This window comes from Nycticebus coucang, chromosome 17, assembly GCF_027406575.1.
Source record: "Nycticebus coucang isolate mNycCou1 chromosome 17, mNycCou1.pri, whole genome shotgun sequence".
Lineage (NCBI taxonomy): Eukaryota > Metazoa > Chordata > Mammalia > Primates > Lorisidae > Nycticebus > Nycticebus coucang.
In genome coordinates, this window is record NC_069796.1 from 46468281 (window position 1) to 46489545 (window position 21265).

Consider the following 21265-nt stretch of genomic DNA (forward strand, 5'->3'; position numbering starts at 1 on the left):
TTCAGGGTCAGCTGCATGCTTGAAGTCCATTAGCACCCGATTTTAATAGGTGCATGATCTAAATAAGAGAAGAGTTTGCCCATTGAGGCCTGTTCATGCCTGTGGGTGTTGGTTGATGAATGAGGCTACTAGAGAGATTAGAAAATCAGAAATTTTTGCCTGCTGTGCACAATCTAGTAACGGATGACGAACCTTCACAAACATATTTATACCCGTTACCCTGGTAATTCTCCAAAGGAAATGTGGGGAAAATAAATTTGTTAATGTCTCCGATAATAAAACTAGCCTAACTTCTCTATATTTTTTAGCACCTGAGATGTTCAACTCCAGAAAAGAAGGCGGCTATTCCTTTGCTGTTGACTGGTGGTCCCTGGGAGTGACAGCGTACGAGCTGTTGAGAGGCCGGGTACAGTAGAGTTGCATTTTCTCTTTGGTTATTCTTCCAGCAAGTTCCATTTTAGAATGAAGGAACATATTGTTGGCTTAGAACCAAACAGTCTCTTTGAAAGTGGAAAACAAATATGCCGTGTGATACTGCTAGTGCCTCTTGAGATTTCAGCACAGATTAACTCGCTGTCCTACATATGGGACCAACCATGTCAGTTAACATTAAATTACACAGATAAAATTAAATGAACAATTATGGATATTATAAATTTTCAAGGAGGGGAAATCAATACACTTCACTAAATAGCTTATGTAAATATATGTGTTTAAAGAAAATCATTTTGAGGTCACAGTATACTCTAATTCACACATACCTCATCAAGAAAAGTGTAAATTATTAATACAACGTAATTCATGCCCTGTCTTGGGTTCTGAGTTCAGTGACAAATTAGAGTAGTTTCCTTTTAAAGGAAATATTTCTTAAACTAGGAAGGTATTTTCTTGAAAAAAGAAAGATTAAAAAGACCAAATGTGCTGAAACATATTTTATACAATTTCTGAAAACAATTGCATAATATAAATGTGCCTGTAAGGTTGTGTCTTAGTCAGGTCTGTCTACCGTAACAGAATACTGTAGATTGTGTGGCTCAAACTCTAGACCTTAGAGGCTGGAAGTCCAGGAATAGGATGCCAGAATGGTGGGGGTCTGGTGAGGGCTCTCTTTGGTTTGTAGACAGTGGCCTTTTTGCTGTGTCTTTACAGGAAAGAGAGAGAGAATGAATCTTCCTCTTACAAGGCTACTAATCTCATTTGAGGGATCCACCCCCCATAACTTAATCTTACCCCAATTGCCTGCTAAAGGCTCCAACTTTAACATTGAGAGTGAAGGCTTCAAACATATGAATTTTTGGTGAGAAACAAACATTTAGTTTGCAACATTCCACCCTTGCCCCTCCCCCAAATTTATGACCTTCTAATATGCAAAATATGTTCATTTCATTCCAATAGCCCCAAAAGGCTTAACTCATTCTCGCTTCAACCGTAGAGTCTAAGGTCCACAGTCTTATCTAAACATTATCTATCTTTGGTATGGGTGAGACTTGATTCATCCAGAGGCAAAATTTCTGTCTGGCTGTAAAACCAACAAGTAATGTTCTTCCTTCCTATGCATAGACATAGGATAGGCAATCCCATTCTGAAAGAGAGAAACAGGAAAGAGAGAGCAGGAATCAGGTACCAGCAGAGGTGATGGCACACAGTAGGCATTCAGTAACTACAGTAGGACCTCTGTAAGTTGACCACCCAAGGTACTGTAACAAATTGGTTAACATATGGAGGTGGTCAACATAAGGAACTAGGCCCACTGTGCTGATCCGTGCATGTGATGCCTGTCCAGTCTATGAAACTTATGTCAACTTTAATGAGGTGGTCAATGTAAGGAGTCTGTCAACTATGGGGGCGCTAATGTAAATGAATAAATGATAATTCTAGTAGTTGATGAATGTAAAAAAGTTGGAACTAGAAAAAATAATAAGATAAAGAGTGTGATTCTTTTTAATAAACTGATAGGGAAACGTTTTTTTTTTGCAGTTTTTGTCCAGGGCTGAGTTTGAACCTGCCACCTCAGGCATATGGGGCTGGTGGGAGCCCTACTCCTTTGAGCCACAGGCTCTGCCCTAGGAAAGTTTTTTTTTTTAAAAGAAAAATAAATTTAGGCATATAGCCTTTTAAAGTTAATAAAAACTCACAGTCAAACCAGCTGCTTTTGGCATTTATCAGTTAACTCATTCAAATTTATCAAATCATCTTGTTTTCTAGGTGGCCAAGAGGTACTAGAAGCAGCAATGAATTAAATAAAGAAACAGAAAGAACAAAAAATACATGTGCATACACATATAACCCTGGAAGCCTGACCTAGCTCCTAATCACACACATGGACTGAATCATGTGTAGAAACCTGCAGTGCCCTTTGGCTACTGAACAATCAATAAACGTTGTTAATGGTGATAACGGATCTAGCACTCTTTCTCTGATATTGAATTAATACGAAGACGGATAATTTGGTGATATGCTCCTTTATTTCATTTTGAAAGAAGAAAACAATGTGGCAGTTGTCTAAAGTTGCCTTAAGACCTTACTTAAAAAAAAGAAAAAGTTATATCTAATTTCCCTTGTAAGGGTCACTTCATGGCACATCATGGTTCCCCAAAAAGCTGACCTTGAATACTTATGTGAAAATTAAACCTTTCTCCATATTACCTTGAGGACTCATCTTGCTGTTCACTGTTCATTCACACTTCGAGCTGCCCTTTTCTATTCTTGTGTCAATAGCCATAAAATAGCTCTCTTGCACCACATCTAATATGTATTAGTCACTCTGTTGAGAACTTTGCACACATTATCTCTTTTAATTTTCCCAACAATCTCATGAGGTGGTTCATTTTACAGATGCAGTAGCTTTGTCTTTCAGAGGAAGTAACTGAGGCTCAGAAATTGGCCAAGTTGAGCCCCCAAATATTTTTTCCTTCAGAACTCAAACACTTGAGTGTATTACCTCTTCTTACTGATTTACTACAGGGAAAAAAATGTAAACTCTTTCATTTCAGTGTGATTCATCAGTCAACAAGCTGGAAATGGCCAGGCACATGATCACTATGCACACCCATATTAATTAGCCAATGGTTATTCTAATACGGAAATTCTGTTCATTCAATGAACAAATACTGGAAATCTACTAGGTGCTGGGTCCCATAACAAAAATGTAACTATATAGTATAATCTCTGGCTTTAAGTAGCGTACTTGCAATTCACATAAAAGACATGAAATCCCAGTGTTGGTTAAGTCCTCTACAAAATAAAGATCAATAAATGCTGCCCTCTCGTGGAAGGCTATGGAAACTATAACAAATCCACAGTTTTCTTTTGTTTAATTTCTTCCCCCATCCCCAGGTTAAAACTATAGAAGAACTTGGTTCTCTCAGAAATTCTGTTTTAGGAAAAAAACTTGTGTTTCATCATAAAATTTTCCACTCCACGCTCCATGGAAAGTCACCTCATTTGAGGTCTAGGTTGAGGTGTTCCCAGGGAGCAGCTCTCTGTCTTGAATTTACTCATTCTGTTGCAAATTAGCAAAAAAAAAAAAAGGTGGGGGGAGTGTGGCAAAACCTTAGATTTCTTTATAATTGACCCTTACATAAGAATTTTTAAACCTCCATTTATCAAACCCTTTTCCGGTATTTTATATAAATGCTTATACAAGTCATCTTATAAAACAATTTCAAATCAGCTTCTCAGAGACTAATTCAGCCCACTGGGATGTTTTGTTTGGTTCAGTGAAATTACCAACTTTTAAAAATTATAATCTTTAAAAGAAACTATAGCTTTCTGGCATCTCATTTTAAAAGTAGGAAGTCTGGCAACACAGGACCACCTACACACAGGACAATACAACAGGGTTAGAAATTGATATTGATACTTCATTGATTGAAAGTTTAGCTTGGAAACATTTGCAAAACAAAACTTTTCTCTTTTGTGCTATAAAAATGAAGACCCTTACTTCTTCTCTCCCTTAAGAGACCATACCATATTCGCTCCAGTACTTCCAGCAAGGAAATTGTACACATGTTTGAGACTGCTATTGTGACTTACCCTTCTGCCTGGTCACGGGAAATGGTGTCACTTCTTAAAAAGGTAAGAAAGAAGACTGTATGTGAAAAAGAAGTGATAAGAGGAAGCAGGCTTTGTAGTTTTAAGGGTAGCAGTTCGTCTACAGCAGGCATCCTCAAACTTTTTAAACAGGGGGCCAGTTCACTGTCCCTCAGACTGTTGGAAGGCCGGACTATAGTTTAAAAAAAAAAACAAAAAACTATGAACAAATTCCTATGCACACTGCACATATCTTATTTTGAAGTAAAAAACAAAACGGGAACAAATACAATTCACACTGCTTCATGTGGCCTGTGGGCCGCAGTTTGAGGACGCCTGGTCTACAGTATTGGGGGCAGTCATGATAATATACGTTGTTGCAATGGTATTTGCAGCTAATCATTTTCAAATATATGGCTTCATTAAATCAACTCCCAATCCCCCTTAGATATTCCCAAACCATCTAAAACTCAGTGTGTCTAAAATAGAATCCTTAATCTTTCTGTACTTTCTGAATTTCTTCTGGCAGTCATTCTTTAAGTGACTGGCTCCTCCAGCCATCCACTTACACAAGCTAGAAACCAGGAGACATCTGTCAAATCCATACCCAATGCACCAACAAGTTCTGGCACTTAACATTTTGAATATCTTTTAAATCTTTCACTTCTCTCCATTTTCACTACTATCTCCCCATCCCAGCTGCTATCAGTATGGCCTTATGAGCTTGCTGCCATAGATTTTTGCCACTCAATTCTGTTCCTCACTTGCCCTATAGTAATCTGTTCAAAGGGCAGGTCAGTGTCTCCCAATTGTTCTTAGAAGATTAAAGTAATTAGTATGGTACAAAGGTTCTAACTGCCTCTCAAGCCTTATTTTGGACTTTTGTACCTTTTTTGACTTCATATACAAATCTCTCTCTCACCACAGGACCTTTGCACATGTGAATCACTTCCTGGAATACTGATTCCAACCCTAGCTCCTCCAACTTCCTCCTAGAGATCATTACTACTCAGTATGATACACTGACTGGTTCTAAGTCCATGAATTGTTTTCCAGAGGTCCATTATAAGTATAGAAATTGAGAAAAGCATTTAGAAACATTTGTAGCAATTTGATACTTCTGTAGCATCTAAGTACATGGCCAATGGACGGTCTCACTGAACAGGGTACAGGCTTCTTTGGATGATGTTGAACTCAAGTCACAAGTTGTCCACAGTGAGGAGCTGCACACTGGCCATGCACAATAAGACCACATATTGGTTTCAGTGGTTGGAAGTTAAAACAAATAAACAAAAACAAACAAAAAACAATTGTCCCGGGCGGCACCTGTGGCTGAGTGAGTAGGGCGCCGGCCCCGTATACTGAGGGTGGTAGGTTCAAACCCAGGCCCGGCCAAACTGCAACAACAAAAAAAAAAATAGCTGGGCGTTGTGGTGGGCACCTGTAGTCCCAGCTGCTCAGGAGGCTGAGGCAAGAGAATCGTGTAAGCCCAAGAGCTGGAGATTGCTGTGGGTCCTGTGACGTCATGGCACTCTACCGAGGGCGGTAAAGTGAGACTCCGTCTCTACAAACAAACAAACAAAATAAAAGAACAATTGCCCCTTCTACCTCGCTTAGCTCAAATATCCTCTCCTTGGAAAGCCTTGCCTTGTTGTTAGCTCACGTAACATTCTCTTTCCTTCATAGCATTTTCAGAGTTTAAAAGTATACATAGCATTTGTGTGCTTCTTGGGTTACTGTTCTCTTCTAAGGTACATGTGGGTAAGGACTGTGTTTAACTTGTACATGTTGGTATTGCCAGTGTGTAATGCAGAGCCCGACAGGTGGTAAAATTTGAAGAAATGAGGTCAATAACTTCCACTAAATTTTTAAAGTGCCTGTGTTCACCAAAAAGGTGTTCATTAAAAATAATTATAGGAGGATCTCAATAGTGTATGTTGAATGATTATGCAAAAGAAAAATGAGGAGCCCCAAGAGGATAGGCTTGGCTTTTGGTGGGGGGGGATGGAAGCAAGAGAAAATTGCACAAGTTGTGGTTGATATGGAAAAAGAACTTTAGGGGCAAAGGATTTAAAATTTGTATCTTTTGTTAGGGGTCAAACTTTCCGTTTTAGAATAGAGATATTATTATCAGTAATGCCAAAGATGGAGAAGAGAGAGCTCATTTTCCATAAGCAAATTTTCCTTAGTTCTAAGACAGCCCGCCTTTACCTTATAATTATGCCCTGACGTCAGGGTTCTCATCTCCAGGACTGTGCTCAAAAGCAACTGGCATTTCCTACGTGATCCACGCAGTGGATGTGATGTTGGCCCAGTAATGGTTAAGAGGGAAAAAAATCTTTTACCCCAGTTAGTAAAACCCAGAACTACACTAACTTTGGTGATACCTTAACTGGGCCACCCCAAATCTATTTTAGTTATAAAAATCGCTAAAATTTTTCGTGGGAAATGTGTTTCACTTGTGAAAATATAGTACTGTATGCCACCTAATATGAGCAGGCCTTTTATTAGATACTTTGTAGAAATGGCTCATTTAATCCTGGTTGCAACCGTTATGTAATAAGATTATTATTCCTTTTTTTTTACAGATGTGTAAACTGAGGTTTAGAGAACAAGCTTTTACCCATAGTTAGTAAGTAATGATGTCAAGAATTGAAGATATGTTTGACTCAGTAAGAAAAGCTATTTTTACTCACCACATCACAAAGCTCTGCTTACTGTTCATTCTATCACGTGTGGTCAAGTTGACAGTGTTTGTTAATGGGGTGAAGGAAAGAGGAAACTGAATTGTTTCCTTCAGTCCTGCATTTGAAAACCTTTAGAGGGAATGTGTATGGTTTTCTATCACCCTATGTTTTGACCTTTCTCATGATTTTGATGTTTGTATTCCATTGGCAGCTACTTGAACCTAATCCAGACCAACGATTTTCTCAGCTGTCTGATGTTCAGAACTTCCCATTTATGAATGATATTAACTGGGATGCAGTTTTGCAGAAGAGGCTCATTCCAGGTTTTATTCCTAATGTGAGTCGATCTTAACAAACCCTTAATAACTCTCATTCGGGGACATTAGTCTGTGTGCCAGACCCACACATTGTGTCAATGGATGATCACACCGTGTTGTCAGAGAGCCCAAATTCTGGCTTACAGATGAGAAAATTGAGGCACACCCAGGGTAAGTTGGTTACCAAACAACCCAGCAAGTAGTCAAACTGGGATTTTTTTTTTTTTTTTGAGAAAGCCTCACTCTGTCGCCCCTGGTAGGGTGCTGTGCCATCATAGCTCACAGCAACCTCAAACTCCTGGGTTCAAGCAGTCCTCTTGCCTCAGCCTCCCCAGTGGCTGGGACTACAGGTGCCACAACACCTGGCTACTTTTTCTATTTTTAGTGCAGATAGACTCTTGTTCTTGCTTAGGCTGGTCTCAAGCTCCTGAGCTCAGGTGATCCACCCAGCTGGGCCTCCCAAAGTGCTAGGATTACAAGGGTAAGCCACTGTACCCCGCCTCAATTTGGAATTCTAATCCAGGTGCATTTGCCTCTGGATTCTAGCTTCTGACACTTTTTTGTGATATGATTTTATTGGAAACAAGTTCCAGACCCCAAATAGTTATTTTCATGAATCTACTTATAAAAATAATTTTTTTCTCTGATTCTAAAGATGTAGAAATTTGTATCTATGGAAGTCTGTGAGTTAAAGGATTGGAAACTTTTGGGGTTGGGGTGAGGAGTTTATTTTTATCATTCATCCCTCTTCCCTTGCTGGTTCTATTTCAGGGATCTGTATTTGTAAAAGCTAATAGTCAAAGAGTAATAATCCCACTGGATATGTACCCAGCCAAGGGGCATCTGTGACCTGGTGCACAACAGTGGTAAAGGCCACAGTCCAGAACCTTACTGAGGCCAAGGGGCCCCAGTGATGCCGCTAGGTCCTCCTGCCCAGGACCTAAATTTTTGAGTTCAGTTGTGGATATACTGGGCAGAACAGTAGGCTTCTAAAGGGGCCTGTAGAACCAATTCAGAGATTTCTATTCTTAAGCTCAAGTGAGCTGCTTGCTGTAGTTATCATGTGAGAGTGTGAGCCTTCATGTGAAAACAGCAGGGGGCATGCTCCAAAAAGTGGAAAGGGAGAGAAAGAAGAAAGCAACCTGATGGAATTCATGGGGTGGAAGTCTCCACCTGTAGGACACCAGGAGGGTGGGGTCAAGTTCTTACCTGTCCGTTTTGCAGAGTCTGGTAGGGGCAGCGTGTATCATGTTGGTGCATGACACCCTGGAGGGCTGGGACCACCCCTTTGCTTCCTCCCCTCCTGTGTGCAATTAGCCATCAATGTTATGCTTCCCTGACTTGATGGTGAATCTGAATCACCTGGGGAGCTTATTAAAGGACAGGTTCTTAGGCCTTGAAGTCAGAAACCCTGATTTGGGAAGTCTGTTTGAAAACCTGGAGGCTGAACAAGCAACTCAAGTGCCTCTGATCTACCTGGTCATTAGCATTCACTTTGAGAAACACGACCCAAAAGCTCGAACTTCAGCAAAGTAACGTCATTCGGTTTCCTTTCTTACTCACTAAAGGATAACTGGAAGTTTAGAAAAATAGACAAAATATAAAGTCAAAGAATATGAAAAACAATGCTGGCAACAAATAATAGAAAGTTTAGAGTAGGAATCTCAGCTTATTATCCCTAGACCACTCTGCTAAGATGAAGTATTATCTTCTGTGTTAGGTCTGGTGTGTTTTTATAGTGATACAGGAATCTGAACACTGAACCGACCTACCTTCCTTACAGAAAGGCAGGCTGAATTGTGATCCCACCTTTGAACTCGAAGAGATGATTTTGGAGTCGAAACCTCTTCACAAGAAAAAGAAGCGTCTAGCAAAGAAGGAAAAGGAGATGAGGAAATGTGATTCCTCTCAGGTAAGCAGGTCTCTGCCAAACTCAGGGTCATGGACATCCTGGCTGCAGTTCATTTGAGAGCTTCTAGAGCAGCGGTTCTCAGTCTGTGGCCTGCGACCCACAGGAAGTGTATTAAAGGGCCGTAGCATTAGGAAGGTTGAAAACCACTGTTCTAGAGGGAGATGACCTCAGCACCCTGTGTCTGCGGTTTTATGGAAGGCAAGGAGAAGCTAACCGCCCGGGGGGAAAGGGCAGAGTAGGGTTGCTCTGGGGAACCTAGAGGCAGTGTTTCATTCACTTGCAGACTTTCTCTGTAGAGTTCTGCCATTAACTTGACTCAGTTATTGAACTCTGGCAGGGCTCAATTCCAACTTTAGAAATTTCCTGGAAAAGAGACTATAATTGACAATGCGTAGATCAGATGACTACCCGTAAAGTTATGGTCAAGGGGCAGGTTTCAAAGCACACACTGTATGTTTTGGGCCCCAATGCTGCTTTTAGGAGTCACTGAGAGCAGCCAGCCCTAGAGGTGGTGTCTGTTCTTTGGCACAGGCAGAATTTTGTGATATCAAGGCTCCCAGAAGGAGAAAGTGTATGTTCATAGGAACAAGGGAATTCTTAGAGCCAAGCACTATTGCTGGATTTCAGACTGAATTAAATTAATTTTTTATAACTAAGCACATTATTCTCTATGAGAGTCAGAGTTCAGATTTCAGTGCAGAAATTTGCATAGACTCAGTAGGATTTTATACTTGCATATGGTTCTATGCATTACAATGATGGTGAAGTGATAAACATCTATTTTGCCTCTGATGGTCATCCATCTATCCATGCAAACATCCATTCACCCATCCACTCATTTATCCATTCACCTACCCACCCAACCATGCCTCCATCCACTTATCATCCACCTGTCTACTTTGTATAGTGCCTATGATCTTCCAGGTCCCATGCTGAATACTGGAGTTGGACATGAATGAGATATGTACTTTCTGTGCTCAGTGTCAGCCCTGTTCTCAAAGATTTCGTAGTCTGTGGTGAAGGCAGCACTGCACACAAATAATAAATATCCTCGATGTTCTTAATTTCTCTAGTCCTCAGGGGCCACGATACCCTTTAATGGCTAATTAACCAAAGCCCACATCCCCATCTCACTTGATCACACGACTAGTCTCTTGCCAGATCTCACCATAAAGGGCATTTCTAGGGCTGTCTAAGGAGTGCTTAGCTGTGCTACAAACCCAACTCCTTACGGCTTGTCACTTCAACCATCTTCCTCCAATTATCCATTATTCTTTGTATCACAACCGGCTGCCTTTTCAAACTTGCTCCTTCCTGTGACCCCACAGAACTTGGCTCAAGCTGGATCTAGGGCCCTTGGTTAACAGAAAGATCATGAACCTCCAAGTAGCACTCTGTCCTCATTCTTTTATATCAAGGTTTTTTAAATTTGAGGAGTCAGTCTTAGCAGCTTATTTTAATAACTTAGCAGCATATTTAATAATAACATTTTATTATGTTCATTCATTCGTTCATTCAAATGATTGTAAAGTACTTGCTGTGTTAGGAAATGTCTCTGATAAGGTAGTGAGTCCTTCCATTAGATACACAAAGTTCTCTTGGAGTTTACTGGGCCTGAGTGAAGCATGAGGATTAGGCTGGTTCCTCTAGGCTGAGTGGAGGTAGGCAGAGAGACAAGAGTTGACAGGGGCATTTCAAGGCCGATATATCCTCAGGATATAGGTGTATCTTTATCAAAGGAAATGCAATGGCAGGTGGTTGCAGACAGTAGGAAGTATCCGTGAGTGTTTAAAAGTCTTGTGGCATTATCCTAAAGTTTCTAAAGGAGAAACCTTTACCCTGCCTATTCTGTGTATGAGAAAAAAGTCCTACTGTAATATACTTTTTTAAACAAATTGATTTTTTTTATTATTTTATTTATTTATTTTTTTATTAAATCATACCTGTGTACATTGATATGATCATGGGGCAGCATTCACTAGCTTCACAGACCGTTTGACACACTTTCATCACACTGGTTAACATAGCTTTATAATAAATATACACACAAACATATGCACATATACAGTCAGCCACATCTAAGAATGGGTTCAACCATTTCAAAATTCCTAAGTGAACTGATGCTTTCTTCAAACTCCTCTATGCTTACAGGATTTATGTTTTTGATGACAGCTGACCAACAGTGTCATGTTATTTGCTATGTAATTCTAGCACGTAGTATGTTTACAGAGATATAGTTATTTATTTATATTCCCCATAGGGTCAAGTGTAGAGCAGGTGTTCATTAATACTAATTTAAATGAGACAAGACCCCGAAATTCTGTGTTTAAATTAGAAGTTTAGTACAGTTCTTTTGGGTTTTGTTTTGTGTTTTAACCTCTTCCTATAGGAAGAGAGCTAAGGAAGTATTGCCTCAGATGCTTTTCTCAACTACTAAAGATAATTTATAGATATTCACACCCTTGGGGAAAGACATGTAAATGTAAATATTATTATTAGCCAACACATTATTAAGTAAGAGAGCCATCCAGCATCCTATACTTGCTAGAAGGTAGGGTTTATGTTCGCAGGGTTTAGCAACCATCTCTGAAATCTAGGAGGCTTAAAAGAGCCTTTATTAGAAATATTTGCGAGATGCTGCTTTTTTATTAATGATGCAGATGATGACATTCTTTTAGGTGCAGGGATAAGGGAAAGGGGACATATTCTCCTTCTCATCTCGTGATCTTACTTCTTTCACCCACACATCTTAGAAGGTTCTGTAGTGTTTTGAGTCTTAAGGACTTGAATTGCGTTAGAGAGTACTAAGAAGAAGGAAGCAGGCTTGGAAAGCTCCAAACTTATAATAAGGACTTCAAAGGGGTAGGATTACCCTATTAATATCCAGAACGTAGGGGCATGGAATGATCTGCAATGATAATTTCTATGAGTCGAATAAACAATGTTAATAAAGATAGTACCATGCCAAGGGTCTAGTCTACCCTCCATAGATTTTTAAAAATCTGTTAAATTAGAGTTTACACTTTCCCTCTCTTCATTAAGAGTTGATGGCTTGTGAATTTTTTCTGTTGTTAAAAGATTAAGGCAATGTAGTATATTGTCATGTGATCTTTCTAAGCAAGGTGACTTCGTATACAAAATAAGAATAGTGATAGGACTTATATCCTAGTTTTGTCCTGAGGATGAAATAAGATAATGTAGGTAGACATTTAGCATAGTGCTTGCTCCATATTAACTGTCAGATGTGTCAAGTTTTGGATTTATGTGCTGCCAAAAGCTCATTATCATATGATTCCTTGGACTTCTCCTCATCTAAGTCTGTGCTATAGTGGAATATTTCTTAACCATAGCATCACACTTAAATCATTTGTAAAATTTTTAAAAACCTGCTGTTATCTGGGTTCCACCCTAGACCAATTTGATCTGAATCTGGAGTGTGGCCCAGGAGATTCTATATGTGCAGTAATGGTTGAAATACACTGCTATAGAGTCAGGATGTGATTAAGTAGAGCAAAATTACTTGAGTTTTGCATAGTTCCCATGTTGTAGTTTCCTTATTTATATAGAGTTAGTCTTGTACTCACTTCGTAGACTTGCACTGAGTAAATGAGCACCTGTAAAGTGCTTGGCAAAAGTATTGTGATGCTTTACTTTTCTCCTCCACTAACTGACTCCTCACTTCTTTATTTTCCTGTGGCTCTTTTTATGCCCCTGTTAGATGCCTCCGTACTTTCTTTGCTTCCAGAATATTCTCCACTTTATCCCTCTCCATTCAGTAAGTTTAAATCAAAATGAGTGACATTTCTTATTGAGGCAAACTACCTAAGTTTTCTTTTTCTGCCTCCTGACATTTTTATCTGCTCTAAACCCTTCAGAAATTTCTTTTCTTTTTTTGCTTTGAAATCAACCCTTTTTTTTTTTTTAATCATAGCTGTGTACATTAATGCGATCACGGGGCACCATACACTGGTTTCATAGACTGTTAGACACATTTCCATCACACTGGTTAACATAGCCTTCCTGGCATTTTCTTAGTTATTGTGTTAAGACATTTACATTCTACACTTACTAAGTTACACATACACCCTTGTAAGATGAACCGCAGGTGTAATCCCACCAATCACCCTCCCTCCGCTCACCTCCCCCCTCCCTCCCTTCCCTTTCCCCCTTCCCCCTATTCTTAGGTTATAACTGGGTTATAGCTTTCATGTGAAAGCCATAAATTAGTTTCATAGTAGAGCTGAATACATTGGATACTTTTTCTTCCATTCTTGAGATACTTTACTAAGAAGAACATGTTCCAGCTCCATCCATGTAAACATGAAAGAGGTAAAGTCTCCATCTTTCTTTAAGGCTGCATAATATTCCATGGTGTACATATACCACAATTTATTAATCCATTCATGGATCGAATAGCACTTGGGCTTTTTCCATGACTTAGCAATTATGAATTAGGCTGCAATAAACATTCTGGTGCAAATATCTCTGTTATGATGTGATTTTTGGTCTTCTGGGTATATGCTTAGTAGAGGAATTATAGTATTGAATGGCAGGTCTATTTTTAGATTTCTAAGTGTTCTCCAAACTTCTTTCCAAAAGGAATGTATTAATTTGCATTCCCACCAGCAGTGTAGAAGTGTTCCCTTTTCTACCTTCCCTTTTCACCAATATCTCTCATCTTGGGATTTTGTGATATAGGCTAATCTTACTGGAGTTTGTTGTGTGACCGGAGATGCGAATAAACAGCAGCTTTGCCGTGGATGTAAACTCACTCCTGTAATTATTAAATCAAGAAAAAGACTACAGGAAATGAGATGGCATGTAGCAAAAATCTTTATTCCAGGTTTTGACTTTATACTTTTCTAGTCACGTACACACTTAATCTATTATCTATTAGTTTCATCATTATCTTATTTTACCTATCTGAAATTAACTTGAAAGGAAATATTTTGTCATCATATCAATACAATCACCTTTGTAGTAAACCTCTTCTAAACATTGACTAATGCCCGAGCAGGTGTCTAAAGAAAGATCACAAAGAAGAAAGTAGCCACAGGGGAACAGAGTTAATAGAAGAATATATTTAGGCATTCGCTCAGTTTACTCAGTATAAAGTAATGACTGTGTCTTTCCTTCAGGGCAGAGTACCTACAGACCTCTGACAATATGTTGTTAAAATATGTCAACCCTCTGGCCCGTATCTCTGAGGAAGGGCAGCATGCCCTTTGATCTCAGGCTTCATGGGGTGCAAAGATTCAGAGAATGGACTTGTGGAATGTTTAACTCCAGGCAAGCCAACTCTGTGTGTGTCCTGGGGGGTCCAGGTCCCTTAAGCCTCTGGAAGAAAAGCAAGTCATTTTAACTTACACTGAATTTACTTTGTGTGCTTGATGTAGGATATGTTTATTTCTAAATATTATCCTACAGAGTTAGATGATATCTCAAAGTAGTTTTGATTTGCATTTCTCTGATGATTAAAGATGATAAGCATTTTTTCATATGTCTGTAGGGTGTGTGCCTGTCTTCTTCAGAGAAATTTCTCTTCAAGTCCCTTGCCCAGCCTTCGATGGGATCACTTGTTCTTTTCTTGCTTATACGTTTGAGTTCTCCGTGGATTCTCGTTTTTAGACCTTTGTCAGAGACATAAACTGCAAATATCTTCTCCCATTCTGAGGGCTGTTTGCTTGCTTTACTTACTGTGCTTTTGGCTGTGCAGAAGCTTTTTAGTTTGATCAGGTCCCAGTAGTGTATTTTTGAAGCTGCTTCAATTGACTGGGAGGTCCTCCTCATAAAATACTCGCACAGGCTGATTTCTTCAAGGGTTTTCCCTGCAATCTCTTCTAGTATTTTTATAGTTTCATGTCTTAAGTTTAAATCTTTAATCCAGTGAGAGTCTATCTTGTTAATGGTGAAAGGTGTGGGTCCAGTTTCAGTCTTCTACAGGTTGCCAGCCAGTTCACCCAGCACCATTTGTTAAATAGGGAATCTTTTCCCCCCTGAATGTTTTTAATTGGCTTGTCAAAGATTAAATAACGTAAGTAGCTGGGTTCATCTCTTGGTTCTCTATTCTGTTCCAGACATCTACTTCTCTGTTTTTGTGCCAGTACCATGTTGTTTTGATTGTATGGATTTATAGTATAGTCGGAGGTCTGGTAGTGTGATTTGTCCTGCTTTGTTTTTATTTCTGAATAATGTCTTGGCTAGTTGAGGTTTTTTCTGATTCCGTATAAAATGAAGTATTATTTTTTCAAGATCTTTAAAGTATGACAGTGGAGCTTTAATAGGGATTGCATTAAAATTGTATATTGCTTTGGGTAGTATGGACATTTTAACAATGTTGATTCTTCCCAACCATGAGCATGTTATGTTTTTCCATTTGTTAACATTTTCAGCTATTTCTTTTCTTAGAGTTTCATAGTTCTCTTTATAGAGATCTTCATGTCCTTTGTTAGATAAACTCCCAAATATTTCATCTTCTATGGCACTACTGTGAATAGAATAGAGTCCTTAACTGTTTTTTCAGCTTGGTTATTGTTGGTATATATAAAGGCTACAGATTTATGAATGTTGATTTTGTAACCTGAGACGCTGCTATATTCCTTGATCACTTCTAAGAGTTTTGTAGTAGAATCCCTGGTGTTTTCCAGATATACAATCATATCATCTGCAAAGAGAGAAAGTTTGATCTCTTCTGACCCTACATGGATACCCTTGATCACCTTTTCTTCCCTAATTGTGGTTGCTAAAACTTCCATTACAATGTTAAAGAGCAGTGGCGACAATGGGCAGGCTTGTCTGGTTCCTGATCTGAGTGGAAATGATTTCAATTTAACTCCATTCAATATGATATTGGCTGTGGGTTTGCTGTAGATGGCCTCTATCAGTTTAAGAAATGTCCCTTCTATACCAATTTTCTTAAGTGTTGTGATCATGAAGGGATACTGGATATTATCAAAAGTTTTTTCTGCATCAATTGAGAGAATCATATGGTCTTTGTTTTTTAATTTGTTTATGTGCTGAATTATACTTATAGATTTACTTATATTGAACCAGCCTTGAGACACTGGGATAAAACTGACTTGGTCATGATGTATAATTTGTTTGATGTGTTTCTGAATTCTGTTTGTTAGGATCTTGTTGAATATTTTTGCATATATATTCATAAGTGATATTGGTCTATAATTTTCTTTTCTTGGTGGGTCTTTTCCTGGTTTTGGGGATCAGGGTGATGTTTGCTTCATAGAACGTGTTGGGTAGTCTTCCTTCTTTTTCTACGTTTTGAAACAGGTTGAGGAATATAGGTACTAATTCCTCTTTAGAGGTTTGGTAGAATTCTGACGTGAAGCCATCTGGTTCCGGGCTTTTCTTTTTAGGGAGGTTTTGTATGGTTGATGGTATTTCAGAAATTGATATGGGCCTGTTCAACATTTCCACTTGATTCTGGTTAAGTCTTGGAAGGTGGCGCGCTTCCAAGTATCGGTCTATTTCCTTCAGATTTTCATATTTCTGAGAATAAAGTTTCTTGTAATGTTCATAGGGATTTTTTTAATTTCTGAGGAGTCTGTTGTTATTTCATCTTTGTCGTTTCTGATTGATGAGATTAGAGATTTTACTCCTTTTTCCCTGGTTAGGTTAGCCAAAGGTTTATCTATTTTATTGACCTTTTCAAAAAACCAACTTTTTGATTTATTGATCTGTTGTATAATTCTTTTGTTTTCAATTTCATTTAATTCTGTTCTAATTTTGGTTATTTCTTTTCTTCTACCAGGTTTGGGGTTGGAATGTTCTTCCTTTTCCAGTTGCTTGAGATGTCCCATTAAGTTGTTAAGTTCCTCTCTTTCGATTCTCTTGAGGAAGGCTTGCAGTGCTATAAATTTCCCTCTTAGGACTGCCTTTGCGGTATCCCAGAGGTTCTGATAATTTGTGTCTTCTTTGTCGTTTTGTTCCAAAAATTTGGCAATTTCCTTCTTAATCTCATCTCTGACCCAGCTATCATTCAGCATAAGGTTATTTAACTTCCATGTTTCTGTATGAGTATGCAGATTCCTGTTGTTACTGACCTCAACTGTTATTCCATGGTGGTCCAAGAAGATGCAAGGAATAATTTCTATTCCTTTAAATTTACTGAGGTTAGACTTGTGACCTAAGATGTGATCGATTTTGGACTATGTTCCATGGGCTGATGAGAATTATGTGTATTCAGTTTTGTTGGGATGGAATATTCTGTAGATGTCTGCTAAATCCAAATGTTGGATGGTTAGGTTTAAATCTAAAATTTCTTTGCTCAGCTTCTTCTTATTGACTGATCCAACACTGCCAAAGGAGTGTTGAAATCTCCAACTATTATGGAGCTGGAGGAAATCAAGTTGCTCATGTCTGTTAGTGTTTCTCTTATAAATTGAGGTGCATTCTGGTAGGGTGCATAGATATTAATAATTGAAATCTCATATTGAGTATTACCCTTAACAAATATGAAGTGACCATTCTTATCCTTCCTTACTTTTGTTGGTTTAAAGCCTATTGTATCTGCAAATAAAATTGCAACACCTGCTTTTTTCTGATTACTATTTGCCTGAAATATGGATGACCATCCTTTCATCCTGAGTCTATATTTGTCTTTTAAGGTAACATGTGAATCTTGTATGCAGTAAATATCTGGCCTGAGTTTTTGTATCCAGTCAGCTAACCTGTGCCCCTTTAGAGGACAGTTTAAACCATCATAATAATGGAGAATATTGATAAGTCTGGTAAAATTTTGGGTATCAAGTATTTCAAAAGTCCAGTGGACATTTTTAATCCTTTCGCCACTGTGGAAGTTGGAGTTTGATCAAAAGTTTATGAGTGAGTTTACTTTTGTGGTAGAGGATTGCGCTGGTCATTATGGAGGATAGGTCTGAGAATATCCTGAAGAGCTGGTTTGGTTATGGCAAATTTCTTCAACATATGAATGTCATTAAAGTATTTAATTTCTCCATCATATATGAAACTCAGTTTAGCTGGATACAGGATCCAGGGTTGAAAGTTATTTTGCTTTAGGAGGTTTAAAGTTGATGACCACCTTCTTCTGGCTTGAAAAGTTTCAGCAGAGAGATCTGCAGTCATTCTAATAGTCTTCCCTTTATAGGTAATGGCTTTCTTACGTCTGGCTGCTTTGAGAATTTTCTCCTTCATATTAACTTTTGTGAAGTTAATTATGATATGCCTGGGGGATGTCTTATTGGGATTGAGTCGTGCTGGGGTTCTAAAACTCTCTGCTATCTGAATTTCAGAATCTCTTGGCATGTCTGGAAAATTCTCTTTCATAATTTCATGGAGAAGATCCTCTGTGCCTATCGAGGCCACTTCACCACTTTCAGGGATTCCAATGAGGTGGATATTAGCTTTCTTCAAATTATCCCAGAGCTCTCTGAGAGAATGATCTGCTTTTGCTCTCCATTTCTCTTCCTCTTTGAGAGTTTGGGAGCATTCAAAGGCTTTGTCTTCAATGTCAGAAATCCTTTCTTCTGGTTGCTCCACTCTGTTACTGAGGGCTTCTACTGTATTTTTCAGATCTTTGAGGGCTACAAAGTTTTGCTTCAGTGCATAAAAATCTTTGGTGGCTTTGTCTGTAAATTCGTTAAATTCTTGAGACAGCTTTTGAATTTCTCCTCGAATTTCTAATTCTGACTTTTGAATTGCTGCTTGAATTTCTAATTCCAAATTTTCCTCCATTTTATTAATCTTGTTTGCAATCCAAATTCTGAATTTGATTTCTGACATCTTGGCCAGCTATTTATGAATGGGATCTTCAGTTAACATCTGCCATAGCTTTCCTTGGGGGGGTTGATCTATTCTGGTTATTCATGTTACCAGAGTTTTTCCACTGATTCCACCCCATGATTGTTTTACACCGTTTGATTTTTCCCCTGGAGCTTTGTCGAGGACCCGTACAGTGCTATGGCCTGAGAAACTGGGGATCTGTTTGGTGTGGTGGGGCTAAGTGGTTCTGTCTTGTTTTCAGCTGGTCTCTATTCAACCCTAGTGAAACAGTTACTCTGGGTTGAAGTCTCAGCTGTGGAGAAATACCAGCAATTAAGTCACCCCATCCCCCATAGGCAACAATTGGAAAAGGATAATCAAACTTTCCTACAACCACACACCCAGGGGACCACCTGAATAGTCCTCAGGTGATTGGCTCAGTTCAAAAGGTCCAAATCAATTGTCTCAGTCAGCACCTGTCTCAGGTGGGAGAGTTTAAAAGGTCTCTGGCAACTGGATTGTAGGGGTCTGGTGACTACTCTGATATGGCTTGCTCCAGTGCTCCGGGGAGTCAGGAGGACCCACCCAGCAAATACATCAGTCTGGGAAGGTTGATGCCTCCTTCCCCACCTTGCACTTATGTCACACCCAGTCACTGATAGTCCTACAGGGCTTTGACCCTGTTGCCTGTAGTAAACAGATACTCCAGGGTTTGCACCTGCCTGAATCACAGGAAATCTATTTCTGCTCAGCCAGGCCGCTGCGCTCTTCCTCTATCTAGCGGGGGAGGTGAGGCCTGACAACCTTGGGCGCTTGATGGAGGCTGGGGGGTGTTCACTCAGTTCCAACCCTGCCCCTGATTGATGTTACTGACAGAACAGAACAGAACAATTTTGCAGGAATTTGTTTCTGTCCCTGCCATATTCCCCTGCAGAAGAGAAGCTGTTTTGAGTTTCCAGAGCCTGCACCTCAGGCCTTGTCTTTGCTCCTGCAGGTTTGTATTTGGTTATCTGTCAGTTCTAGCCTCTAGCATCAGCCTTTGTCTATAGGCTGATGATCCCCTGAGGGCCACGTGTGTCTTAGGCTCAGTATTGTGGTCCTCTGGGTCAGCCCCACCCTGGGAACTTCCAAACTCTGTGCGTGCGTTTCTAGTCCCCACCCTCCACCCAGGCCGGTAGCACCTCAGGCAAACCCTTTACTCACGAGGCCTGCGTTTTTGTCCCAGATCTGTTCCATGGTGGTTGCCACCTGAGTAGATGCCTAGCCTCCTCTGGTTGCCCAGGGAGACAGGGCGTGTGGTTTCAGAATATCTGGGAGTGAGCCCTATTGTTGCTAAGAGACAGTTGCTGCTCTGCGCCTTGGGGCACCACCTCTTCGGGGTGGTTCCTTCTCAGATGACCGTCCTCTCCTCACTCCCGTGTCCCAGAGTCAGCACTAACCAGTTGCGGTTTAGGCCCTGTCCACACCCCTCAAGAAATCACCCAAGAATCTGGACTCCTGGGGGATAGGCTTCCAGACCTCAGAGTGAGAGTCTCCTCAGAGGGGAGTGCTGGGAGCTCAGAGTTGCAGGTAGAGAATATATAAAGTTTTATTCAGTTTTATGCCCAGCAGGAGAATGCCACGGCACCATAGTAAGGGAGGTAGGTCCAGTTTTTAGAGGGTCTGTCCCATGGAGTGTAGTGGGAGGACCTTTGAACTCTGCTCATTTGTTTGTGGGGCAATCTGAGCGGTTCTCATGGGGGAGGGGACTCCCGTCCACTTGGCGATGGATTTTGTACCTTTTGTTTGTATCCTAGGGGTCGCAGCTCGCCTCAGCAGGGTTGACGTGTGTTCTTCAACCTTCTCTCTTGGTGCAGCTCTAATCCACCAGGTTACTTGCTAAATTTCTGTCCTTTAACTCTCCTTCTGGACAAGAGCCTCTGTGGAAAGCTGGCTTCAGTCAGCCATCTTGTCCCTGCCCCCTCCCTTCAGTAATTTCTGATGCCATCTCTGTGCGTGATAGTTTAATCACTGTTTGCCATGCTCATCCCTAGTGAGTCCTACAATTGATAACCATCATTTCCCTTCTCAGTTATATATAACCCTTTAGTCTTCTCCCCCTCCCCTTCTGCACTCTTTGCTCCCCTCCTTTCCCTCTCTCCCTGCTCCTCCCCCCTTCTCGTCCTCCTTTGCACAAGCCTAGAAAAGGGGCCAGAATCCAACTGGGACCAGTTTGCTTCACCCCTACTTTCATTTTCCTTTTTTTTTGGCTACTCCTTATCCAGTTGACTTATCCAGTGAACCAGACTTCTTAAACCTTTCCACCTAAAGCAGAGGAAAGACAACGTATTGAACATGAACCCTTTTTGAGGTCAGATCTTTTCACTATGATCAAAAAATCATCAAAACATATTGAAAGCAAATGATGAAAAAAAAAAATAAAGAAGGCTTTTATAACCAACACTGAAGTATATTAACATGGCAGGTGCCTGTAGTCTAAATACTAAATACTAGCTGGAGTTTTAGTACTTTTTGAAGGGAATACTCTCTCAAGATTCAATGTGGAGAGATGTTTTTAGTCTATTTATAAAATCCAGCTA

The 21265-nt window shown here is 39.8% G+C and overlaps 1 protein-coding gene across 3 annotated transcripts in view; it reads left to right on the forward strand.

Moving 5' to 3' along the window:
• STK32A (serine/threonine kinase 32A) overlaps window positions 1–21265 on the forward strand; it is a 157075-nt gene that overhangs the window by 122541 nt on the left and 13269 nt on the right. Inside the window, exons 8-11 of one of the 3 annotated variants that reach the window (XM_053566319.1) lie at window positions 309–406; window positions 3961–4077; window positions 6931–7056; window positions 8820–8948. In XM_053566319.1, coding sequence (XP_053422294.1) covers window positions 309–406; window positions 3961–4077; window positions 6931–7056; window positions 8820–8948 — 470 coding nt within the window. The remainder of the gene's footprint in view (window positions 1–308; window positions 407–3960; window positions 4078–6930; window positions 7057–8819; window positions 8949–21265) is intronic. The other 2 variants (XM_053566321.1, XM_053566320.1) reach the window with 2 other exon arrangements.